We start from the raw sequence: 27,255 nt of genomic DNA on the forward strand, positions 1-27,255 counted from the left end.
TGGACCTAATCAATTTATATATTTCTGATATTGCCCCTTTTTTTGAACTGCTTTTGCTTATTATGTCTTCCAATTCTGATTTTGGTGGTTTGGTGGAGGTATTATTTTGATTCGCTCTAATGTAAATTCTAATTTGGAGATATTTGAAAAATTGCTTTCTATCTATATTATATTTATGTCTAAGCATATCAAAGGACATCATATCTTGAGAATCTGTTACATACAAATCTTGGATTTTTTGGAGTCCTTTAATTGACCATTGTCTAAAAACTTCATCCTCTCTTCCAGGTCTGAAATCCTGGTTTCCCCACATTGGTGTAAACTGTGACAATTAGAGCTGGGCGATAGAACGATAACGATATGTATCGCGATATAACTTTTTCTCGATAGAAAAATTAAACTACTGCGATAGACCTCGCCGCTCTCGTCCTCTAAAAAAAAAAAAAAAAAAAAAAAAAAAAGAACAGCCAATCCAAATTAAGTAGCGCAGAGCCGAACCAATCACAGCCGCAGCGTCACGTCACGTGACTTGTTACGTACAGCACAAGTGCCAAGCCGCACATGTGTATTTGTTTGGGAAGCAGCCAGCCGCCGTGCCGCCCGGGTAACGGAGGAAATGAGTGTGCCAACTAGAAAAATCAACCGAGCGTGACCGAAGGTTACCGAAGAGAAAACAGATGATGGTTCCAATGCCGGAGAGATTGTCGAACGGAAGAGCCATAGAAGTTCCGTAGTGTGAAGGTATTTCGGCTATTTCAAGCCTGACAAAAAACAGAGTAGCGCGCACTGTAAATTGTGCCGAAAGCAAGTCTGGAAATACAATAAACTGGTGCATGCTCAGGCTACGTCCACACGTACCCGGGTATTTTTGAAAACGCAGATTTTTCTATGCGTTTGCACCTTTCGTCCACACGTAAACGGCGTTTTTGGTCACTGAAAACAAAGATTTTTGAAAACTCCGTTTTTGCATTTACGTGTGGACTAGAAAAACGGAGAAAACGCAGCGTCAAATGTGTGCGCATTTTTTTGACGTCACACTGTGCGCCACGTTATTGTTTCGGTGAAATGAATTTCTACAATACTGTTACTGTTAATTCTACTCTCTGCAGTGTTTAAATGCTTACATATACACACCGTTACTATCCCTCCACACATACGACTCGGTTCTGCTTCTATGACCCAGCTTTGTTTACTTTTTCCCACCGAGGCTTCTAGACTTCTGATTGGCCAACATTTCTACACGGTTTGGAATCTAGCGCCACCTGCTGCTTTGGCATGTTCATAGCAGCGTTTTCCTTCATTTCTGCCTTTATGTGTGGACGGGATTATTTTTTTAAAACGAAAACGGAAAATCTCCGTTTTCAAAAATACCCGTGTACGTGTGGACGTAGCCTCAGTCTCTGACTGGAAGCGCTAATTCGTCATTCGGCTTTTGTCAGACTAAAGTAACTGTTAAAACTGTTTGAAAAGCTAAGCTATACAACAAGGACAGATTGAGAATTTCCTTTTAGTTCTCAGTAGAGCTGGGCGATATGAGATTTTTTCATATCACGATATGTTTTTTTCATTTCAGGCGATAACGATATCTATCACGATATAAGCCAAATAACTATATTTGTAAGATTTAAATGTGCCGTTGCTCACAAGTAAAATGTGAAATAATCAGCAGCTTGTTTTTATTTAAATATTTATTTCCCATAATAAATTCAACAGGGTAGATGTACTTAAGGAACATGAGACTTTTTCAGATAAATAAAGGCAAATATTGCAAACTACACAAAAGGCAGCCACTAAAGCGTTTAAGTTTCAAAATAGAACAAACGAAACAGACTAAATTGTCAATTCCACTTAGAAACAAAATATTAATTCTAAAAATAAATCTTAGTTTGTTTTACAGAAGAACAGACAAAACTGACTAACTTTTGTCAATATCAAATAAACTGAGAACTAAAAGGAAATTCTCAATCTCTCCTTGTTGTATAGCTGAGCTTTTCAAACAGTTTTAACAGTTACTTTAGTCTGACAAAAGCCGAATGACGAATTAGCGCTTCCAGTCAGACACTGAGGCTACGTCCACACGTACACGGGTATTTTTGAAAACGGAGATTTTCCGTTTTCGTTTTAAAAAATAATCCCGTCCACACATAAAGGCAGAAATGAAGGAAAACGCTGCTATGAACATGCCAAAGCAGCAGGTGGCGCTAGATTCCTAACCGTGTAGAAATGTTGGCCAATCAGAAGTCTAGAAGCCTCGGTGGGAAAAAGTAAACAAAGCTGGGGCATAGAAGCAGAACCGAGTCGTATGTGTGGAGGGACAGTAACTGTGTGTATATGTAAGCATTTAAACACTGCAGAGAGTAGAATTAACAGTATTGTAGAAATTCATTTCACCGAAACAATAACGTGGCGCACAGTGTGACGCATGCACCAGTTTATTGTATTTCCAGACTTGCTTTCGGCACAATTTACAGTGCATGCTACTCTGTTTTTTGTCAGACTTGAAATAGCCGAAATACCTTCACACTACGGAGCTTCTATGGCTCTTCCGTTCGACAATCTCTCCGGCATTGGAACCATCATCTGTTTTCTCTTCGGTCACGCTCGGTTGATTTTTCTAGTCGGCACACTCATTTCCTCCATTACGCGCTGGCTGCTTCCCAAACAAACACACGTGCGGCTTGGCACTTGTGCTGTATGTAACAAGTCACGCGACGTGACGCTGCGGCTGTGATTGGTTCGGCTCTGCGCTACTTAATTTGGATTGGCTGACCTTTTTTTTTTTTTTTTTTTTTTTTTAAGAGGACAAGAGCGGCGAGGTCTATCGCGATAGCTTAATTTCTCTATCGAGTAAAAGTTATATCGCGATACATATCGTTATCGTTCTATCGCCCAGCTCTAGTTCTCAGTTTATTTGATATTGACAAAAGTTAGTCAATTTTGTCTGTTCTTCTGTAAAACAAACTAAGATTTATTTTTAGAATTAATATTTTGTTTCTAAGTGGAATTTAGTCTGTTTCGTTTGTTCTATTTTGAAACTTAAACGCTTTAGCGGCTGCCTTTTGTGTAGTTTGCAATATTTGCCTTTTTTTATCTGAAAAAGTCTCATGTTCCTTAAGTACATCTACCCTGTTGAACTTATTATGGGAAATAAATATTCAAATAAAAACAAGCTGCTGATTATTTCACATTTTACTTGTGAGCAACGGCACATTTAAATCTTACAAATATAGTTATTTGGCTTATATCGTGATAGATATCGTTATCGCCTGAAATGAAAAAAACATATCGTGATATGAAAAAATCTTATATCGCCCAGCTCTAGTGACAATACAACAGGTTCCTTCATATATCTTTTTACATCATACAACACTTTGACCATGTTCTTTACCATTGGATTTTTCGCCTTTTTAATCAAGTTTATTGCTGTGTCTGAGAAAAAATATAAAGGTAAAGGTGGATGCAAATTAATACTTTCCATCTCTGACCATTGCGGGGCGTTATTTAAGTCAAAATAGTATCTTATAGACCTGATTTGACATGCCCAGTAATACCACTCAATATTTGGACACATGACACCACCCTCGTTATATGGTAGATGCAACAATGATAATCTTATCCTTGGTCTCCCATTTTTCCATAGAAAACCGAGAACAAGCTTTTTGATCCTGCTAAACCAATCAACAGGAGGCGGCAGGGGGATGTTCTGATACGCATAAAGCACCTTTGGCAGTATACTCATTTTGTATATATTAATCCGACCAATTAAAGAAATTGGTAGAGACATGCATCTGTCCACTATCTCTGTTATTTCTTTAGAAAGTCTTTCATAGTTATTTTCCACGATCTCACTTAATTTGGGCGAAATCATTATTCCTAAGTACATAAAGTCCTTTACTGTCTTAAAATGAGATGTTACTATGGGTGAGTTTTTCCTTTCTTCTTCATTTAGTAATAAAATTGATGATTTAGAGTTGTTAATGACATACCCTGATATTTGACCAAACTCCCCTATCAATCTAAGCAGAGCAGGTATAGATTCTGTTATTTTAGAGAGATATACTATTACATCGTCTGCGTACAACGAAATCCTATGTTCTACTTCATTTACCATAATTCCTGTCAATGATAAACTCGAACGTACAGCTATAGCAAAGGGTTCCATAGCTAATATAAACAACAGTGGGCTTATCGGTGAGCCTTGTGGACATCCCCGTTTCACCCTTATTGGTTTAGAGATATTTTTGTTTGTCAAGATTTCAGCAGTTGGAGTTGAGTGTAATAATTTTATCCATCTTCGAAACACATCTCCATAACCAAATCTAGTCAGAACATCAAAAAGATAAGGCCACTCGACCCTATCGAATGCTTTTTCAGCATCCAGTGAGAGAAAGGCCCTCTCTGAAGAATTGTTTAGTCCGACTATAATATTAAAGACTCTTCTCACATTATGTAGACCTTGGCGCCCCAATATAAAACCGTTTTGATCTCTGTGAATTACTGAGGGGAGAGTATCTTGCAGACATGTTGCTAATATTTTACCCAACACCTTAAAATCAGAATTAAGTAAGCTTATCGGCCTCAAATTTTCACATTTATTACTCGGTTTTTCTGGTTTAGGTAACAAAAGGATTAGTGATCCTGTTACTGATTTAGGAAGACTTCCTTTGCTTAATGATTCCTGATACATTTCCAATAGTGGTTTCATTAATTTACTTTTAAATTTTTTATAAAAATCAATTGGGAATCCATCTGGTCCAGCTTTTTTACCTGATCTCATATTGTTAATTGCCCTGCTTATTTCCTCTTCGGTGATTTCTGCATCTAATTGTTGTTTTACGTCATCAGCGATAGTAGGAATATTTATTTTATCCAGAAACGCATTTCTGGAGTTTTGATCTGATCTATCCTGGGATTCATAAAGTTTTTCATAATAGTTTCTAAATTCCTTGTTTATTTCAATCGGATCCATTATCAGTTCCCCTTTGCTGTTTATAATCGACGTTATATTTTTCTGCACTTCCAATTGTTTAATTTGCCATGCCAGTATTTTTCCAGGTGTCTCTCCTTGTTCATAAAAAGACTGATTTAATCTCAAAATGTTCGAAGCTGCTCTATCTGCCGATTCTTTATTATATTGTGCTTTTAGAATTAGCAAGTCTTTCTCTATTAATGGGTCTCTACTTTTGAAAACTAGTTCCTCTAGTTTTTTAATTTCCTTTTCCATGTGCTGTCTTGTTTTGCATTTTTCTTTAGATTTCGATGAAGTATATTCTATCATAACTCCCCTTAAACATGCCTTAAATGCCTCCCACCTAATGCTAGCTGATGTCTGTGAGCTATTTATAGTAAAATACTCATCTATTTCTTTTCCTACAAAAGTGAGGAATCCTTCATCATTCAGCCATTTCTGGTGTAAGCACCATCTATGTTCAATTGTTCAATTGTTAAGTTGTTATGTGTATATATGATATTGCAGGGAGCATGATCCGATATTAATATACTGTCATATGAACATGTCTTTATGTTTGATAGGAGGCTCGCTGATACTAAGAAATAGTCTATTCTGGAATACGTATTAAACGTTTTTGAATGGCAAGAAAAAAGTATATCATCAGGTTTTAACTGTCTCCAGATGTCTATCAAATGCAGTTCCTTCATGAAGTTAAGAATTGTCTTTCGGCTTTTGTTATGGGCCTGATCAGTCCCAGTCTGTCTATCCTTACTGGGATCCAGAACACAGTTCCAATCTCCTCCTATGATGCATTTTCCGTGGAGTGATGAAATTGTGAGAAAAAGATTAGTAAAAAATGTATCATCATCTGTATTTGGTCCATATACATTAATTAAGTTAATGGTTTCCTGTACAAGTAATCCCTGGATGATCAAATATCTACCAAATTTGTCTTTAATTACATTTTTGACCTGAAAAGGTACTGATTTATGTATTAATGTGATTACTCCCCGAGCATTGGATCTAAATGGTGCTGCATACAACGAACCCTGCCACCTCCTGCCAACCTTAATATGTTCCTCCTCCAGCGAGTGCGTCTCCTGAAGAAAAATTATTTTTGCTTCCAGATCTTTCATTTTGTTCATTACTTGCTTAATCTTTTTATTACTTTTTAGGCCTCTACAATTCCAAGAGGTACATTTAACTGCCAATTTCCGAGCCAACACGCCTCACATGCATTGCTAAATACTTAAACTTGTCTGAGAGTGCGAACAAAACAGAACCCAAAACACAAGCTTTAAATGAACAAACCGTACAAAAGAAAAAACACAAAAAACCCCACCCACCCAGTTCCTGGGTAACCCATGCAAATGTTCTACTTCCAACGTTAACCATATACAGATCCCAGTTTTAAGATCTGCTAACTCAAAATGACCACGGCTTTATGCCTGGCTCTTCCTTGCTCCCTGTATCCTTAATGAATCCTTTAGCTTTGCTAATATTCCACTGCCCCTTAATAATTAACTGCTTTTTTGTTGTCTTTAAACAAACAAACAAAAAAAACAAACAAAAAAAACCTAGACACATAAATGAAAATGAAATGAAAATAAAAGTAAAGAACAAAAGAGTAGAATAAAATAAAAATCGAAAATTATCTTTATGTCTGTCTATTTATCCATGTAGATAAAAAAAAATAAAGTAAATAAAATAAAATAAAAATTAAAAAAAAAAACCCACTTTGCTCTTAGTTACCTTTTGCTTTGATGAAGTTAACTATATCCTTTTCCAAAATGAATCATTACCCCAGATTGCTAGACCTTATAATATCATCCTCATTTCTGGCTCTCCTGGATCTGCTTTATGAAGCTTTGGACTTCTTCTGGCGTGCTAAATCTGTGGACTTGTTCCTTGTATGTTACTATCAGTTTAGCTGGTGGTACGATGCCACTTCTCAGTCCCATCTTCCAGAGTTGTTGTCGTACCCCTCCAAACTTCTTCTGTTGTTTGTGCACCTCTGTGGCGACGTCCTCATAGAATCTCACCCTTTTGTTCTTGTACAAAATATCCTTTTTCGATCTTGCTGCTCTGAGCACCATATCTTTCTGTTTGTAGTTAAGAAAGCACATTATTAATGTTCTTGGAGGTTCCTCAGGCTTTCTTGTTGGGCCAATGCGATGTGCTCTCTCGATAACCAGAGGGCTCCTTGACGTGTTCAACTCCAATACGTCCGTTATCCAGTTTTCCAGGAATCCACAGGTGTCCGCGCCCTCTTCTCCCTCTGGAACTCCGACCAACCTGAGGTTATTGCGTCGGGATCTGGTTTCCAAATCCACTACTTTATCCATCAGTGCTTTATTTTCTTTTTCTAATCTTGAAATGGTGGTCCCCATCACCACATGTTCATCTTCAACATTTGAAATGCGTTTCTCCGTTTGCTCTACTCTCCCCACACAGTCAGATAATTTTTTCTGCATTTCGTTCATGGCTGCCACAACCTCATCTGCCTTGCTGGAAAACTTGGCCACTGCGCCCTCCAGCTTGTCCCAAAGTGCAGTTTGCGCGTTTGCAAGCTTGTTTTCAATACCTGCAAACTCCTCTCGTATGGCACGCTGCAACCTCTCCTTCATGTTGCCACTATCCGCGGGGCCGTGTTCGCTCATGGTGGCTGGCTTCTTAGCTGCGCAGGTCTCAGACGCGCTAGCTTCACCGCCAAACACCGATATCTTGGTTTGCGTGGTTGACTTAGTCTTCTCCTTGGTAATTTTACCAGGTCCAGGCATCGTGGGTCTATAGCGTATTTCGTTTTCGTGTTTTGGAGCTTACTTTTAAGGATTTAGCAAAGTTTCTTGCAGGAGCAGTTCAGAGCTCGACCGATTGCTACGGTGACGTCATCGGAAGGCCTCCATTGTTAATTCTAGCACATTTTCAAGTGGCAGGAAGTCACGAGGAAAGGTTTTGTTTTTTTTGTTTGTTTGTTTTTTTATTGAAACAAATTTTCATATACAAAACAAGTCAAGGAAACAGACCAGAATTGTGACAATTTACATTATAAAGATGGTGAAGCAAGTCATCATAACTTTACAGGGAGAAAATAAAAGTTTCTAGGGTAAAGTAATAAGGAACATAGACCTTTTGACACAGGCAGGAAAATTAGAATAGCAAGTATTTTGTGATTTTACCGTATAGTACAGCAGTTTTTTTGTTCATATTTGAAATAAGCTTAAGTGACTTAAAATATTGACAAAAGTAATTCAAGAAGACGGTAAACATAGGAGAGGCATTCTTCCACTTACATAAATGAATAAAAAACTTACATAGCACTATTACAAAATTGACAACATCTGAGATTTCAGAATCCAGATTGTCCATAAAGTAAAGAATATCCTTAGATGTGAAGGCAGGTACATTGGAAATCCTGAGTGAAACCCAACAGTGTATTTCAAACCAAAAAGCATTAACATACTGACAAGTGAAAAATAGATGCTCTAGTGTTTCTGGATCGGAAGAACAGAAAGCACAAGAGTCAGCCTCAAAATTAAACCTTTTATGCAGGAATTCTCCAACTGGATAAATGCCAGATATGATTCTGAAGTGTGTTTCTTTCATTTTAGGCGCAAGTGGGTATTTTAGGTAAAAAGAAAATGACTTTTCTTTCAACATGCTATCAAGGTCATGTCTGACATTGACATTGTAATTGCAGAATACTATTTGCTTAAAGGTATTAGAGATGAACTTATTATTAAATTGTTTGTCCTTTATTGAGGTATTACCTATCGTCAGTGAAGGTAAGCATGTTCTTATTAATGAATACTTTAAAGTATTTACGATAAGATTTAACAACGGTGTGGGTATCGCTTTACAAACCTTATTATAATTATTAAATGAAATCTCTATTTTATACTTATCAATAAATTCTTCATAAGATAGCAAGTTTCCATTTTTATCAAGCAGATCAACAACAAAACATACACCGTTATCATACCAGTCTGATTTAAATAAGGACTTCTTATTGATGACTATAACCCTATTATTCCACAACACAGAATTGTGAGGTGAAAAATTGTGGGTGAAAATTAGTTTAGTTTCCCAAAATTCAAAGCTTGCTTATAGAAACTAGACAACTTAAGAGGAATCTTACATATTTCATAATCACATCTGAGCAAAAAATCTAACCCCCCGACCTTATTAAAGAGTTTGTTTGGAATATGGTACCACGTAGATTGAGGATAGGAAATGCAGTCTTTTATCCATGTGAGCCTGAATGCAGCAATAATGGATTCAAAGTCTAAAGCTTTCAAGCCCCCATTTTCATAGTCTTTAACTAGTTGTGATTTGCGTATATAATGTGTTTTATTCTTCCAGATAAAGCTGAATATAATAGAATTGGACAGTTTAATCATTTTAGGAGATGTAAAAATTGAATAACAGGGGTATATGAGTCTTGAAAGTCCTTCTGCTTTAGACAGTAAGATACGACCTAATATGGATAAATCACGTGTTAACCAATGATTAAATATTTTTTTAACTACATTTAATCTAGGAGTTATGTTATTAATCTCTCGATCATTAGTATTTTTACTGATTATTAAACCAAGGTATTTTACTTCCTCTTTTACTGGAATATTGTTAATAGTATTTTGATTACAGCTGTGTACAGCTAAGATTTCACATTTTTTAAGGTTTAGTATTAAGCCGGATGCTTTTGAGAATGAAAGGATTGTATTAATTGCAGTAGAGACCATATTTACATTCCTTAGAAATAAGGCAGTGTCATCAGCAAATTGACTAATTTTAAATTCTTTATCAAGAATGTTTATGCCTTCCAGATCTGAAGAGAGTTTGATATAAATGGCAAGCATTTCTGCTGCAACAATAAACAATAACGGGCTAATAGGCCATCCCTGCCGAATGCCACGATAAATTTTAAAACTATTAGAAAACCCTTGATTGAGTGCAATACTACTTGTTATATCTCTGTACAACATTTTCACTACACTAACAAATCTGGGACCAAAACCCACAGCCTCCAGAGCTTTAAATAAAAAATTATGCTCCAAAGAATCAAAAGCTTTAAAGAAATCAAGAAATAAAATAAGGCTATCATGAGGAATTAAATGATTGTAATCCAACATATCTAATACTAAACGGGTATGATGATGGATATGACGTCCTTTTATAAAGGCTGACTGTGTCTCATCTATTATTTGAGTTATTCCTGTTTTTAATCTGTTGGCATAGACATGAGCTAATAATTTGTAATCACAGCAAAGAAGTGTGATAGGTCTCCAGTTATCTAAAAGGATAGGGTCCTTGTTTGGTTTAGGAAGTAAAGAAATTATTCCTCGTTTCATAGTTGGAGATAGCATCTGATCATTTATACATTCATTAAATACCTCTAGTAATAGATCTTTAATGTCACTCCAGAAATATCTGTAAAATTCAATCGTGATTCCGTCAGGACCTGGTGATTTACCACTCGCCATTTGGGAAACAGCAGTATCCAATTCAGTTAAAGTGATTTCAGACTCATTGAGATTTTTAAAGTGTGTGTCAATTTGAGGAATTTTTTCATGGATAGAGCTAAAAAAAAGAATTAGTCTCCGAACTGGAATAATTTGTAGTGTAGAGGGCTGAATAGAACTCTGTAATATAGTTATTTATAGTCTGTTGGTCTTCAGTCAGGGTATTATTAATTTGTAACTTCATTATAGTTTTTTATGGTTGGTATGTTTGGTATGTACCAATTTAAAGTCATGCCATTTGGGCTTCAAGGTGCACCAGCGACATTCCAACGATTAATGGACCATTCAATTCAATTTTATTTATATAGCGCCAAATCACAACATAAGTCGCCTCAAGGCGCTTCATAGATACAGAGAAAAACCCAACAATCATATGATCCCCTATGAGCAAGCACTTTGGCGACAGTGGGAAGGAAAAACTCCCTTTTAACAGGAAGAAACCTCCAGCAGAACCAGGCTCAGGGAGGGGCGGGGCCATCTGCTGCGACCGGTTGGGGTGAGAGAAGGAAGACAGGATAAAAGACATGCTGTGGAAGAGAGACAGAGGTTAATAACAGATATGATTCAATGCAGAGAGGTCTGTTAATACATAGTGAGTGAGAAAGGTGACTGGAAAGGAAAAACTCAATGCATCATGGGAATCCCCCGGCAGCCTACGTCTACTGCAGCATAACTAAGGGAGGATTCAGGGTCACCTGGTCCAGCCCTAACTATATGCTTTAGCAAAAAGGAAAGTTTTAAGCCTAATCTTAAAAGTAGAGATAGTGTCTGTCTCCTGAATCCAAACTGGAAGCTGGTTCCACAGAAGAGGGGCCTGAAAACTGAAGGCTCTGCCTCCCATTCTACTTTTAAATACTCTAGGAACAACAAGTAGGCCTGCAGAGCGAGAGCGAAGTGCTCTAATAGGGTGATATGGTACTACAAGGTCATTAAGATAAGATGGGGCCTGATTATTTAAGACCTTGTATGTGAGGAGCAGGATTTTGAATTCAATTCTGGATTTAACAGGAAGCCAAAACAGGAGAAATCTGCTCTCTCTTTCTAGTCCCTGTCAGGACTCTTGCTGCAGCATTTTGGATTAGCTGAAGGCTTTTCAGTGAGTTTTTTGGACATCCTGATAATAATGAATTACAGTCGTCCAGCCTGGACGTAATAAATGCATGAACTAGTTTTTCAGTGTCACTCTGAGACAGGATATTTCTAATTTTAGAGATGTTGCACAAATGGAAGAACGCAGTCTTACATATTTGTTTAATATGTGCATTGAAGGACATGTCCTGGTCAAAAATGACTCCAGGGTTCCTCACAGCGTTACTGGAGGCCAAGGTAATGCCATCCAGAGTAAGAATCTGGTTAGATACCATATTTCTAAGCTTTTCAGGGCCGAGTACAATAACCTCAGTTTTATCTGAATTAAGAAGCAGAAAGTTAGCGGCCATCCAGGTCTTTATGTCTTTAAGACATTCCTGCAGTTTAACTCATTGGTGTGTGTTATCTGGCTTCATGGACAGATAGAGCTGGGTGTCATCTGCATAGCAGTGTAAATGTATGCTATGTCTTCTAATGATGCTGCCTAAGGGAAGCATGTATAATGTAAACAGAATTGGTCCTAGCACTGAACCCTGTGGAACTCCATAATTAACCTCAGTGTGTGAAGAGGACTCTCCATTTACATGCACAAACTGGAGTCTATTAGATAGATATGATACAAACCACTGCAGCGCAGTACCTGTAATACCTACAGCATGTTCTAATCGCTCTAATAGGATATTATGGTCGACAGTATCAAACGCTGCACTGAGGTCTAGCAGGACAAGCACAGAGATGAGTCCACTGTCAGAGGCCATAAGAAGATCATTTGTAACCTTCACTAAAGCTGTTTCTGTGCTGTGATGAGCTCTGAAACCTGACTGAAACTCTTCAAATAAGCCTCTGCAGATGATCTGTTAGCTGTTTGACAACTACTCTTTCAAGGATTTTTTAAATGAAAGGAAGGTTGGAGATTGGACTATAATTAGCTAAGACTGCTGGGTCTAGAGATGGCTTTTTGAGTAAAGGTTTAACCCTTTAGAGCCGGTCGGAGCGGGCACGCTCTGTTTTACGTAACTATTTTTAAATCCCGGTAGCTCTGCAACCACGTGAGCTAGCACAATAATTTTTTTTGCATATGAAACCGGAGGAGTTGTACTTACATCTTATGCCATCAGCTTGTCCTAGGTCACGGTTTCCTTCCACATAAAGCTTTGCAAAAACTGCATAAAAAGCGCTTGCAGGAACAAAAACATAATATTCCAGAAACACGCTTTGCCGATCCGATCAGCTGTTCATAACACTTCCTATGTTGGAATAGACGTCAGCGCGAACTTTTGCATGTCCGCCATTACCTGCTTCGACGGTTTTGTAGAATATTGCACTTTTTTGCAATTTATGTAATTACTATGCACTTAATGCATACATATTATTAAAATCTGGGCTATAATTGTTGTATTGATGTATAGCAACTTGAAATGCTCCCAAAAATGGCACCACACCATGTAAAAATATAATATAAGCTCTGGCAGACTTGGTTCTATGGTAGGTCTTAAAGGGTTAACTACAGCTAGCTTGAAGGCCTGTGGTACATAGCCGATCATTAGAGATAGGTTGATCATATTTAAGATCGAAGAATTAATTAATGGCAGGACTTCTTTGAGCAGTTTTGTAGGAATGGGGTCTAAAAGACACGTTGATGGTTTGGAGGAAGTAATTATTGAAGTTAACTCAGAAAGATCAATTAGAGAAAAAGAGTCTAACTTAACATCAATGGTACTAAGAGTAGCTGTAGATAATATTACATCTGTGGGATGATTACTGGTAATTTTTTCTTTAATGATAAAAATTTTATTTGTGAAGAAGTTCATGAAGTCATTACTAGTTAACGTTAAAGGGATTGTTGGCTCAAAAGAGCTCTGACTTTTTGTCAGCCTGGCTACAGTGCTGAAGAGAAACCTGGGGTTGTTCTTATTTTCTTCAATCAGTGATGAATAGTAAGATGTTCTGGCTTTGCGGAGGGCTTTCTTATAAAGCTGCAAACTATTTCTCCAGGCTAAATGATGATCCTCTAAATTTGTGACACGCCATTTCCTCTCCAGATTACGAGTCATCTGCTTTAGGGTACGTGTTTGAGAATTATACCACGGAGTCAGGTACTTCTGATTTGAGACCTTAGTTTTCACAGGAGCTACAGTATCCAGAGTCGTACGTAGTGAGGAGGTGAAATTATTAACAAGATAATAATTCAATAATAACACATCTCCCATGTACTAAGAGATGTGTCAGCATTCTCTGCAGCATATCTGGATGACGTGGTGGTGTACAGCCAGTCCTGGGAAGAGCATGCAGACCTACAGAAGGTGCTACACTCCATCAGAATGGCTGGACTGACTATCAATCCCAAGAAGTCCTCCATAGCCAACAGAGAAGTGGAGTACTTGGGCTTTGTAGTTGGCTCGGGGAAGATAAAGCCGCAGGCTGGAAAGATTGAAGCAATTCAGTCCTTCCCAGTTCCGACAACAAAAAGGAAGGTGAGAGGTTTTCTGGGTCTAGTAGGCTGGTACAGGAAATTCATACCTTCTTTTACAGAGCGATCCACTGTACTGAATGATCTCACAAAAGGCTTAGCCCCCAACAAAGTGCGTTGGACAGAAGACTGTGAGCAAGCATTCAGAGACCTCAAGGAAGCAGTTACACATACAGTTCTACACAGTCCAGACTTCAACAAGCCATTCATCTTGCAAACTGATGCTTCAGGAGTTGGCCTTGGTGCTGTCCTTCAGCAAGAGGTGGATGGTGAAAGAAGGCCTGTGGTGTTTCTGAGTTGGAAACTACTCGACAGGGAGACGAGGTATTCGACGGTGGAGAAAGAGTGCTTGGCCATGAAATGGGCTATTGAGGCCTTGAGGTATTATCTTCTGGGACGTCACTTCACTCTGGAGACTGATCATCGTGCCTTCCAGTGGTTGAACCGCATGAGGGATGCGAATGCCCGCATTGCAGGATGGTACCTGTCTCTGCAGCCTTATGACTTTACGGTCCAGTATAGGCTGGGGAAGTCAAATGTGGTTGCTGATTGTTTATCTAGGATGACAGAGGAGTGAAGCACTTCGCGCTTAAGAGAGGGAGGAGGAAATGTAAGGAAGAGGACTCCCTTACTGCATTTATTTATATTATATTATCTGTATAGCACTTTAGAGCACACCTTTCACTTTATTAAAAGCACCTTATCAAGCACTTTATTTAGCATTGCACTTTAAGCATGGATTTGCACACAAGAAGTTTAAATATTTATTGACTATTTATTGGGAATTTTAAAATCAGTTGGTAGCCTTATTTCAGATCCTGCACAGCTGCTCCTCGTCAAGGAATGTGGTGGTTGTCTGTCAAGAGTAGTGATGGGACGTTCTGTATCGAGGCTTCGGAGCGTGTGTCGAGTAATGGAGGGGGCGTTTCCGCGAAGCGCGTATCGAGGCTTGCTTCATTTATGGGAGGAGCTGAAAATGATGACGTCCGAAGCCTCGCTGCCCGGCTGTACCACGTGACTGGTTCATGAAGTGGTTCGAACTTTGCCGCGAGATATGACAGCGATATAAACCCCTCAGACTTCATTCAAAAATGTGGGTGTTTGATGGAGAGTTGCGGTTAGTGAGAGTTTGGAGACAGTTTGGAGGTTTATGAGAGTGAGGAGAGAAAGTCAGGAGAGAATGGAGCCAGCTAAGAAGAGGAGGATGTCCTCCCCTGTGTGGGAACATTTTGATCTTATTCCTCCCAACAAGGTATGTAAATTTCTACAGAAGATGTATTGTCATGATACTGATGGTGCAATACAATTTATGTTGAGCTGTCTTGACTTTTGTACAAGGTGAAGTGTTTGCTATGTGCCAGGGAGCTGGGATATAACAACAACACCTCATCCATGCTTAGGCACTACAGAGCTTTGCATGAGAATAAGGGGGACACCGATTGTGGAGCAAGACCAGGTGAGCCATCAAATGCCATGATAATATAGCATGCAGTAATGTTACTAAATGATATAACAATATTATACAACTGTTATAAGTTACGTGTGTGATATTTATATTTGTGCTTTATCTTTATTGTCTTTCCTCAGGAGAACAATCTCAAATAGATGAAGACCTGGTTAGCATGGTGATTGAGGACTCCCAGCCATTTAGCATTGTGGAGGACAAAGGATTCAAAAGATTTGTTAAATCATTAAATCCCAGCTATGTTCTCCCCACTAAAAAGGACGTAAAAGCAGTGAAAATTTAGTTTTTACAGAATAAAATGTGAACGGGCAGGACTGAGGCTCAAAGCCTCAGTGTGTAGCTGTCCATACCTCAACGTTACAAAAGCACAACTACTGTCCACACCCCAACCACACCTCACCTCACAGTAAATGATCATTTCCATTTCAAGCATTTCCAAATAATCATTTCCCATACTGCCACTATAAATATACACAGTATACTGCCATCACTACAATATACATGTTTTACACACTCCTTTTGTTGTTGACATTTACAGGCTGTGTGCAAAATGCCACACTCTTCAAATTCATGCCAGCTATTATTTTTACGTCCAGTAGGTGTCCTGCTAGAGCAAATGAAGCTTCATGAAGCTTCGCGTTGGGGTGAACCAATTGGATGAAAAGCTTCAGTGCTTCATGGGGCTTCATCTGCCCATCACTAGTCAAGAGAGAAGAATGAGATTGTGATTAAGGTTTACCAGTAAGGAAAACTAATGCAAATTTGTGTGTGAAATCTAGGAATAAAAGTGGTGCAAATAAGTGTTTGTAAGATAATGATTACTCACCTTTCTTGCCTGTGTCCTCTTCAAGGTGTTTGGGCAAATGTTTCCCCGGGGGCCAGACACCATTTAAAGGTTCCGGGAGAGACCTTTGGTAAAGAGAGTGTGGTGAATCTTGTGCTTGGGTTTCTGGGTTTTTATAATATTGGGTTTGGTGTAACATTAAAGTGTGAAATATTTATTAATATGTAAATGTGAAGATGTATTTATGTATTTATTTATTCTAATTGATATATTGTATACTGTGGTGGAAGGTTGGGATTTAAGAATTTACCTGAGAGTGGAATAATGGTTAAGTCTGTGACAGCTGAACATATTTAAGGCTGCCAGTTGTCATTAGAGGATAGATTTTTGTGCTGTGAAGAAGCTTGACAAATTAATTGTTGTAAGGAGAGCTGTATAGGAAATAAATGCTTTTTTTGTTCCACTACGCTTGCCTTGGTCCATCTCACTGTGTTTCCAGCCACTAAGGGCCGCCCTGTTACAAGCACATTTTATTTTAACCACTAATAAGTCTGATTTCCTGCTTTTATTGGGGGAAATGTATATTTTGAAGAGTCTGTTAATATTTAGATTGGATACATTTGGCTTTATTCACCAGCAAGTTTTCTACAACCTTTCAGTTTTATGCCACTAATATCTCAAAATCCCTCCTTTGTTCTGTTGTCCTTTTAAAGAGATAAAGGTAAAGATAACCTTTACTAGTCCCACACGTGTGAAATTTATTGTGTCACAGCAGAAAGTGGACAGTGCAAAGTTATAGCAGCAAAAATTAAGAGAAACACTGGAATAGGATAAGATAATAAGAATAAGATACTATATACAACAGAATTATTGTAATGTAATGTCTCCATTACAGATTGGTGTTTAGTTCACTTGATAGTTATTGATCCTGTACAAACATGCTATTGCTTATATATATATATATATATATATACATACATACATACATACATACACACACACACATATATACATAATCCTATGGAAGCCTTAGTGGCTTCATATATCATGGAGGTATAATTTTTGCACATAGATTGAATTATTGTATCACAGATGATACTTAGTTAATATTATGACTAATATTTATAAAATGATCTGACAATTATCGAACCAGAAGTTTTTTTGGTTTGTTTGTTTATTAGTTAATTTGTTTTTCTTTCGATACAAGTTGTCACGTTTTTCTATTGACAGTAATATCCAGTAAAAACATTTTTGTGAAGAGGGGTATCCCTGAGAGGAGAGAGGCGGTGCGCGTGCTGTGACAGCGTGAGCACGGACATGCGTAGAGAATTCGGCGCGCGAAAGCTGTAGCAGGAAGTGAGAGAAGCTGAAGGGAAACGGCGGCCAGTTTGGGATTTGAATCTCTCAAACTACTCTCATAATCTACAAACATCTACAATAATATGGCAGACCCAAAGGTGAGGTCTATCATTCTAGGACGTGTAATGCTTTATGATTGCTGGGAAATAACAATTTTGTGACAAACATTGTTTTTCATGTGTCATAATTTGTCAAAGTTTCGAAAGGAAGCCGTGTGCAAGAAATGCCGACAATGATCTTGTCTTTGGTGATGCTATGAAACACTAATTGATATTTTTTCAGTGATGTAAAAGGTAACGGAACGCCAATGGACTTGTAAAAGTGCACAGTGTTAACCGTTGTAAAATTTTCCACTCTTAACACTTCCGTTACAGTTCACGAGCCCATAATTCAAAGTGTGCAGCCAGCAAACGTGTTAACATTAGCTTCATACTGTGAACATTAGCATAGGGAGGTGATGTGCGCAAGAGCATTAGTGCTTCTACTACACGATCACATCGGTCAGTTTTTTAAACTGGGTATTTTTCAATTAGTATACTTCTCACTAGCTCAGGACAACGAGGTTAGCTAGGTTGCTTGCCTTTGTCTGCCAAGCACAATACTTGCTAACATTAGTTAGCTAGTGTTAGCTCTATATCAGGGCGCTGTTTACTGTCTGTTAGTAGTGACGGTGTTATATTAAATAGACTGCTCGAAAATCACACAAGTTACTGAAAAAATACTGCAGTTGTGCTAAGCGTTTTGCTTAGCACAACTGCAGAGGTGCAAAAAAAAAGAGAAAGTCGGATTGTTAGCTCCGGGCTAGCCGGCTAGTGAAAGGCCTGCGTTTCTAGCTAGGCAAGTTCACAACGAGTTGTCTTAGGAAAAAATAAAGTTGGATAAATATTTGATGACAATACTAAAGTAAAATGAAGCTTCAACTTTAGGGGGCCGGGGGGAATTGAGTTAATTTAATGTACTTTTCCTCTTAGGACCAGGAAGACCATGATACCACTGCAGATGGTGCAGAAGACCCTAATCATGATCCCCACTTTGAGCCCATCGTGTCTCTTCCTGAGCAGGATGTGAAAACATTAGAGGAGGATGAGGAGGAGCTGTTTAAAATGTAAGTTGCTTACCATGTGAACACATTAACAGAGACACATTAATCAGTTTCCTAATACTGAGGTGTTCTGCTGTTTTCATAGGCGGGCCAAACTATATCGTTTTGCCTCTGAAAACGACCCACCGGAGTGGAAGGAGAGAGGAACTGGAGACGTCAAGCTGCTGAAACACAAAGAGAAGGGCACAATCCGCCTCCTGATGAGGAGAGATCGAACTCTAAAGATCTGTGCCAACCATCACAGTGAGTCAAATCTGATTTCATTGCTATTCATGTCATGACAACAATTGGCCATATGTAACCTAAACAATATGGGTGAGTGGCGGTACAGGTAGAGTGGTGTGAAGATGTGTTATTTAAAGCCAAGGTGTACTCGCTGACTGGGCGTCCAAGTATTTTTTGCTTGTTTTTATTGCAAACATTTTCTGATGTACATGTAAGTACAAAAAGACCATAGGCCCCATGTGATTCCCCCCGTCACCCTTCCCCACGATCTTTAAATGAGTCAAATCCCTGGTATTAGTGGCAACAACAGAACTATAGATGAGCAAACGAGAGGTTGAGGGGTGGGTGTTAGAGGTACTGGGCTTGTAATCTCATCCGGTTGTGATATTATCCAGACTGTGAAATTTTTTGTGTGTTGGTTTGATTGGGAAAAATGTGTGTTTTACTCCTCCCTCCACTCATGTGTGGAGATAAGAAATGGTGCATCTGTGTGTTTAATTCCCAATTGAAACTACTAGATATTAAAAAAAAAAAATCTATTTAAGTGACTGTGCTCATACCAGCACTTTATGTGTTCTTGTTAACCACAGTTTTACCAATGATGGAGCTGAAGCCCAATGCTGGCAGTGACAGAGCATGGGTGTGGAACACACTAGCTGATTATGCAGATGAATGCCCCAAACCTGAACTTCTGGCAATCCGCTTTTTAAATGCTGAAAGTAAGTATTTAGGTACCCATTTCAACATTACACATTAATTCTCCCAGAGCTCTTTGACTTGGATTTTAAATTATGTTACATTATGTTCTGTTGCAGATGCTCAGAAGTTCAAGGTGAAGTTTGACGAGTGCAAGGAGGAAGTCAGAAAACATCTAGAGCAAACAGGTACATGAAGCTTAAACTTTTAGGTTTTTTCCCCCCCCTAGATATCGCATATGTGAATTTTCTGAGAAGCAAGTGAAGTAAAACAGTTTTGTCAACATAAACGAGTCCATAATGTAGATCACATCAACATTAGATAGGAATTGTCAGTAATTTTACTTGGAAACATGTCAGTAGCAAGTACTTTCAGAACCCTGAATGCAACATTTTGCTAAGGTTAAAATGACTTGTGTTGACCTAAGACTGAATTCAAACTGAGGGCAATGTGACATGAGGATAGGGGCTGTGAGCATGCAGACACACTCTGTTCTCTGCTGCCAACTTCAGCTGGGGACTTTTTCTGTCTGCTACATGAACACGCAGAATGTAACACTTTACTAGTTTTCTAAAAGACTGGTGTCGGTATGTTCTGCTACATTACAATTCAGTTTTCACAGGCCCATGGTGTTCGTGTCATAGAAAGGTTAGACTGTTGTAGAGTGTGTTGAGTAAACCTACTGTACTTCTGCACCTTTCAAAACCATGAATTTAATTCTTCTTCGACAAGATGTGTATGCTGAGGGTCACTGTTTTGCTGCAAAGCCCATTTTCTTTTTTGTTAAGTGTCAGTTCATGTATGTATCTTTATTTATTTGCTGGTTTTCAGGGTGGGTGGACTGATTTCTAGCTCAATCATAGCACCATCACGTCTCACTAATATGGGATGAGCTTCTGAAGTTCTCCAAACAGAATGCTTCTTGTTTAAAGATTAAAAAAAAAAATCCAATTCATCAACAAAACATTGTTCATTCAAACCATTGTATCAGTCTTGATACATTTCCGCACATTTGGAGCTCATGCTCACACCTGATTGTCATCCTGGTGACTGTAAACATCTGGTTGTTATTTGACCTCTGGGTTTACATGCATGTGCCTCTTACAGATGAATATTGGATCATTTTCCTGACTAACCCCTTAAATGTCAGTCAGCGTTTCAATTTCAGTTGTTTTATTGGGTTATCCTTATTTTTGATTATTTTGTTTTAGGTAATATTTCTACAACACAACAGTCAAAGCTGTAGAATGCAGCATTGCTTCTTAGCTAATGGCACTTATCCCTGTTTGCTTTTCACAGGCAACAGCGATAGTGCGAACAAGGTGGCAGAGAAGTTGGAGGAACTCTCTGTGAAAGACAAGGCATCAGTGGAAAAGAAGGAAGAGGCGAAAAAGGAGACTGAGAAGAAGGAGGTGAAGGATGAGAAGAATTGAGAACCAAGAACTTGCTTTTGCTGATCTTCAATATATCGGTTTTTCCTCTTTTTCTACAATAGACTCTAAACGAACTGAATTTGGACACTTGCATAATATTATTAGGTTTTCTTTTTATTGTTTTTTGCCTCAAGATCACAAGTCCTTGATGCCAATGGGGGAAAAAAATACACGCTAGTGATTTTTTTCTGGAAAAAGTCCTTCCTTTCCCACCCCTTTCCCTCTTTGCACCGTGGAATGCCACGCTTTCCATCGTTGTCATCTACAGTTCAATGTTACTTCAAACAAACTGTGAAAAGAGGCTTGTGATAGTGATGATTCCCACATTGGGGTATTTTTTTTGTTTGGTTTGTTTTTGCTATTCTGATAAAGAGTTTTGTTTGTAGAGGGAGAGGATAACGTAGCCTGCTCGATGGCAGCGCAGGGTCATTGAACAGGTATTACAGAGGTGCATTTTAAGTATAAAATCCCATGTTGCATCTCAGTGGGCCGCCTTACCCTGTCCACTGTTAATGCTCCTACTGTTAGACAACAAGGCAAAGACTTCTCACTGACTGCCTTGCAGAAGTAGTTCCTTCTTTGGTCAGTTCTGTTGGGAACTGATTTGAAGGGAATCCACTCCAGAAAGTTGAGGGGCATCAGATGAGTACTGCTCTGTGCAGTGTGCACTGATGGTTGACTGATAGGAAATGAGATGCACTTAGCTATTTTTTTTTTTTTTGTCCTGACAAACATCAAGTCCAAAGTAAACAGTCCATCAGTTTGGTGCAGCTATGCTCTGACTTGCGTTCCTCAGTAGTAAATCAAGTTTGTATTGTTTAGATCATAACATTCCCAGACTTTAAAGCATGTAGAGTATATGTAACAGAGTGTGCCCTCTTTGATCTGTGTGCTCACCACCCTCTCCTTTTCTTTCCACTAATTGAGTTCTTAACCTTGCCTCTGAAGTGCATCTAAGTGCCAGTGCATCTGTAAATACATGAATATGGATGAAATGTTGCTTCTCATTTGCACAAATGATTTGAAATGTTTCGTCCAACTTCGAATAAAAGCTGTCAAAGACCACACGTTTGCATTCATATAAAGTCACTCGTTTGTTGTTAGGAATAATCAGTCTGATTCAAAGAGTCGGAAACTTTATTTACTCTGCTCAGGTCATTGGGAAATATTTCCTCTTCACAAAAATAGGAACACATGTACAGTTACAGTATATTCTTCATTTTTAATACACATTGAACTTTCTATATGAGTTTCAGAAAACAAAAGTCAGCTTGTGGCTGATGCAACAGAGTCATTGCTGACTGTCAGGAATGTCCCCTGACCTGCAGTGATGTCCATCCCAGAAAAACAACATTGGACTAACGGCAGTCATCTTAAAGAGGAATGACATCGATTAGCTCTTTAGATATGTGGTCAAACAGGGTCTGGGAGTCACGATTGATCGGCTTTTTCAGCAAACTCAGCAGCCATTGGTCTGTTCTGGGATTTCAAGATGTTCCACTTTGCCATTCCGCTGACATTCCTACCCGTCCGAATTTCCAAAAAACTAGCCCTGTATACCACAGCCTCACAAACTATTTTAATCATTTCTCAAATACAGGAGTTGGAACAGACGAGCGCGACCGTGCTTTGCAGTAATGTCTTCATTGGTAAGGCAACTGGGTGAGACCTTAAATGGGAGACAACTCTTGCCACAGAAGGTTCAAGAAAGCGTACCCAGTCAGAGATCGTCACAGGTGTCACCTGCTGCTCAGTACAAAACACTTCTGCTATTTCACTCTCAAGTGAGTCAGCCATAGTTTGCTTTGTATGGAAACAAAGTTTCTTCCCAAAGGCAACAATGGCTTATTGTTAATGCAACCAAATGCAACATTTACATTCTAGTAACATCTGACATGTTGTGTCATTGTCCACTTAGTTTTCATCAGCTATTTTAAAGGTATTACTTTTTTTTTTTTGATTAACAAAAAAGTAACGGCAGTGCCAGAGCTGTACCAGACAGCTACTGCGAATGAATGAATTTGGCATTTTCACTCTTTGTGACATAGCATTACATGACCTATTTGTTGTCTCTTTGAAGATGTGGTGTGTAGCCGCTTTTGGCACTTAAAGGTCAAGGCTGCTTTTATGCAAAGCCCAGTCCTCAACGTCATCATTTAGACAGTTCATATCATTGTGGATTATGTCATAACTTCTGTTTTTAACACTGCCATGTAGAACAAATTCTATCTACTTTATTTACCCATCTTTCACAATCTCATCCATTTATTGAAATTATAATTTAAGAACAAACTCCACTCGAAACAGCAATTCCATATAAAAGGATACTTTTTTTAAAAAAAAGGAAAAGTACAAAATAAAAAGTGTGACCAATGTTTGTTTTTTTTAACTGATACTGATTTGTTTCATTTAATCTTCCTATATGTATAGTTATAGCAAAAACATAGCTTATTGACTAAATATTTTTCCTTTTTTGAGTTTGACAAAGTTTCATTTGGTTGCTTCCGGGGTGGACTCATTCTGTACTCAGTGAAAAACACTGGGATGAGGTATTCTGGTCTTTCAGAGCACAATATAATCACCCCAGCTCTTTTGATGTGGCTGATGCTGAAATCACAAACTGAAAAAACAAAAAGCCATGATTGGATACTGAATCCTCATTACGGGGTAAAGGGGCGGGGCTGTGCTAGTTTGCAACTCTAAAAATCTGTGCTCCACAAACAGGAAGCGGAGACATTTATAATATTCAATTTAATGTCAACCTGCATCTCTGCATGCATGAGTTCTTGAGAAAATTCTTTAGAAAAATAAAGTGTGTTCATTAAAAGCGACTTTTTCATTAAATTTGGAATGCAACCACCCAAAACTAAAGTAAAAGTTAGGTACTCTGTAGAAGAGTGGGTGTTCCTCAACCCCTTACCACGTGCTTTAAGGATGGATGGATCCCTCTGAAAGTGAAACCAGTACGTTAGTGCCTTAAACCTGCATTTGTTGTAATAGCCAGCAGGGGGCAACACTTCTGGTTACACAAAACAAGTCTTATGGAATTCAAAAAGAAAAAGTAATCCTAAATCTCACTTGATTTCTAATGCATCTTCCAAATGAGATCATGGTATCAGTAGCTAGGATCAAGTTGTTTTTATGTCGGTTTTTTTAATACTCCATGGTGTTAATTTAGTAAAACATGGTCCCATTTATAACAAAAGGAGACGGTCAGGCAGGGGATACACTGGGATGTGCAGTGCCCTCTGTTCCACCCTTCACTTTCTCTAGCATACTAAACCAGTGCTAGTCGGACAACTAATGAGTCAGCTGTTCTGTTTGATTTTTGCAGTAAGTGCAGTTTGTTTTAAGCCTGATTTTCACAGGCTAAAATTAGCATCCAGTTGATGTCACAGTATAAAACAGATGCAATCCGCTGATCGAAGATGCTAACTAATGTTAACTGATCAGCTGTGCCCTCCGTTTCAAATGTGTTTAAAAAGAGAAAAAAACTCAGCTAAATCCTAAAGTTAGTCCTTCAAAACAGGAATCTCCAAACAAATGGGTGATGTCATTGTATTGTGGAACATCTTTTATATACAGTCTTTGCCCAATCAAATAACCATGTCAGGGTTGAGGAACACCCGCTCCTGTTCTGCAGAGCTCTTTCCTTGTCACCATCTCCAGTTTCTCATCTGACTTGTGTTGCTTTTTTTTTTTTTACTGCCCTTGCACATATCGTCTCCACATAAACCTCCATCACATCTCCACCAGACATGGCATGAACAGTACAAGTTAATGTGAAGCACCTTGACTTTTTGAGGTCAGCTGAAAAGAGTCTTCTTGCAGAAATCCGTAGCAAGTCAAGTGTTTAATCGATCTGTAGTGTTTCTGTTCAGCCCTCAGCGTTCGCTGGAGCGAAAGTTTGCGTGTAACATTTGGAACAACAAACGCTTCATAAACACAGATGAGAGACGACGGTAAAAACATTGACGATCTCGCTGGACGGTCCACGACGATGGACTACAAAATATTAAGGACAAACACTCTGCACACGCACAGTACAGCCTGCAACGTTAACAACCGACAACCCACCCCTCTGGCACAAACACACACGGGCATATAGCTAAACAAGACCCTCAAAAGAGCAAAGAGATCCTCTGATTTTGAAGAGTAAACAGGGGGGGGTACTATGCACCCCTCACTGCCTGTTATCTTATTAAAATAACAGAGGAGAATCTCTGTGGCAGAGCGTCCACTGTGGGTCATTGGTGGATGTGGTGTCCCTGCTCACACTGATATCTCATACGTGGTGCCTCCTACGCCTGTCACCTTTTTGACGTTACTGTGGCGACTGGGACTGAGGGCGGCACCCTGGGCACTCGGGTGGCAGTCCATCTGCCCATTAACTTTCATGGCCTCTCTGAGTGGAAAGAGAAGAATAAGAAATGATTCAACAAACAAATCAAACACTAAGGGATGTGAAAACATGCACATCAGTTGGAACAGCAACACAATTTTATATGTCAGTCAGAACCCGCCCACCCAAAAAAAAAAACAAGACAGCAACGTGGATGATTAGTCAAGTGTTTACTTGTTAGTAAAGTAAAAGGCTTGAAAATGTTAGTGGAGTCAGTAAAGAGCATGCAAAATGAAAAAGGAATGATTGTCACACAGTTTTATTCAACAGATTTGTTTGAAATAATACAAAAAAATGTTATTGATTTTTTTAACTTCTACTAGAAAGGCAAACAAACAAATCAAAACAGAATGTGTACGACTTCACACACCAGACATAACTTGTGAATAAATGAGCAGAACAGTGGGACAAAAAAAACCATACACGACACAACTGCTACATGTTGCCTCGATTAGCAGTACCCTAGTGCCCTATGTATTGCTGGTTGTGTCCAGCAGAGGGAGCAGCGTTTCCATCCAGAATACATTCAGTGACCTCCAGACCCCGGCTCTGTACAATGCATGCAGTACCCCAGGAGTTACATTAGGATTCATACCTTGGGCCCCCTAGACGAGGGGAGTCTGTCCTCTCGTGTGCACTGATGTAGGAGAGTTTCTGGCGGGAGTAAGAAGGGGAACGGGGCATAGCGGGGGAATGGGGCTGGTGGGCCGGGGAGCGATAGGGGCCTTCTGGGCCTGTGGTTCTGCTCTGGCTGCTGTTGATGCTGCTTTGATCTGTGTGCAGGGAGGTGGACGACGTCCTAGGTGCACGGCCCAGTGTAGAGCCAGCATGACGCAGCACTGGGGTTCTTTGACCATAGCTCATCAGTCCAATCCCCATTAGGTTGTCCCTGGAGCCTCCATAGGCTGGAGGTGTTGGGCCTCTTGACCCGGGGCCACGAGGCCCATCTGGGTAGCAAGCATTGGCAGGCAGGCCATAGCCCCCATCAAACACACCAGAGTCCTGGGCATAGATATGGGTCTGGGAGCGCCCGTGATGCATCTGCCGCCTCTCCCTCTCCTCCTTCTCCTTTCGCTCCTGGATGGATGCCATGATGGTCTGGGAGAGGTTGTCGTAGCGCACCGGAGACGGGTCTCTGTCCCTCAGGTGAGGGGACTGTCTGCCCACCACTCTGGGGGGCATCACTGGGCTGTAGGTAGGGGGGACCTGTTGTCTCTGCATATCAGGTTCCCGGATGTGGCACATTTTGGTGGGCAGGTAGGGTGAGTGGAACCCCACAGAGGGAACACCACGGTGGGCCATGGACTCACTGGGAGTAGCTGGGGAAATGCTAGGGTTGAGCAGGCTGTCATAGGATAGACTACCATTGCGGTTGGAGAGATTATTGGGAGAGAAGACACTCTTGTAGGGGGTTGAAGTGACTGTCCGTGGCTCCAGTGCTGGGAGCTGGCCCTTCTCCGGTCGGCCATGACCCTGCTTGAGGCTGAGAGAGCGGGAGTTGATGGGGTCTGAATCCAGCTGGAGGGGCGAGGACTGAAACGTGCGGTGGAGGGGAGCATTAGCATATTCAGGCAGGTCCAGGTTCGGCTCAGATCGATAGTCATGACCACGGACACCTTCTTCCAGGATGGCCGAGGGCTTCCGGTCATCAGATATGACAATCTGAGGGGCAAATGTCAAAATAGCATCTGAGCCTTTTGGCACTTTACGATGACTCACTGTTCATTGTTTCACAGAGATGTATAATAGATAATAAC

At 39.6% G+C, this 27,255-nt stretch overlaps 2 protein-coding genes, 1 long non-coding RNA gene and 1 other non-coding gene across 4 annotated transcripts in view; 3 read left to right on the top strand and 1 right to left on the bottom strand.

Moving 5' to 3' along the window:
* Positions 1-11,791: 11,791 nt before the first annotated feature.
* Positions 11,792-16,587, top strand: LOC146656588 (uncharacterized). Its single transcript, XR_014913902.1, has 3 exons — positions 11,792-15,284; positions 15,371-15,488; positions 15,620-16,587. It is a non-coding gene; the product is annotated as an uncharacterized LOC146656588 (long non-coding RNA).
* Positions 16,588-17,581: 994 nt separating this feature from the next.
* Positions 17,582-22,161, top strand: ranbp1 (RAN binding protein 1). The gene is made up of 6 exons (XM_085424364.1): positions 17,582-17,738; positions 18,612-18,745; positions 18,828-18,985; positions 19,558-19,686; positions 19,783-19,851; positions 20,963-22,161. The coding sequence occupies exons 1-6, from the start codon at positions 17,724-17,726 to the stop codon at positions 21,094-21,096; spliced, it is 639 nt and encodes a 212-aa protein (XP_085280490.1). The 5' UTR covers positions 17,582-17,723; the 3' UTR covers positions 21,097-22,161.
* On the top strand, positions 20,142-20,270 carry LOC146656590 (small nucleolar RNA SNORA77). Its single transcript, XR_014914230.1, has one exon. It is a non-coding gene; the product is annotated as a small nucleolar RNA SNORA77 (small nucleolar RNA).
* Positions 22,162-24,936: 2,775 nt separating the features above from the next.
* Positions 24,937-27,255, bottom strand: part of zdhhc8b (zDHHC palmitoyltransferase 8b) — a 58,969-nt gene continuing 56,650 nt past the window's right edge. The window contains exons 10-11 of the mRNA XM_085424361.1: positions 26,094-27,160; positions 24,937-25,501 (exon numbers count right to left, since the gene is read on the bottom strand). Coding sequence (XP_085280487.1) covers positions 25,369-25,501; positions 26,094-27,160 — 1,200 coding nt within the window. The 3' untranslated portion in view covers positions 24,937-25,368. The remainder of the gene's footprint in view (positions 25,502-26,093; positions 27,161-27,255) is intronic.

The sequence above is a fragment of the Rhamphochromis longiceps genome, linkage group LG12 (genome assembly GCF_057381845.1).
Source record: "Rhamphochromis longiceps isolate RC_006_pf linkage group LG12, R_longiceps_female_GT1.1, whole genome shotgun sequence".
NCBI classification, from domain to species: Eukaryota; Metazoa; Chordata; class Actinopteri; order Cichliformes; family Cichlidae; genus Rhamphochromis; species Rhamphochromis longiceps.

Coding starts and splice junctions, on each gene's coding strand:
- ranbp1 (XM_085424364.1), top strand. Junction 18,746..18,827: donor GAGGAGGAGCTGTTTAAAAT/GTAAGTTGCTTA, acceptor CTGTTTTCATAG/GCGGGCCAAACTATATCGTT. Junction 19,687..19,782: donor CCGCTTTTTAAATGCTGAAA/GTAAGTATTTAG, acceptor GTTCTGTTGCAG/ATGCTCAGAAGTTCAAGGTG.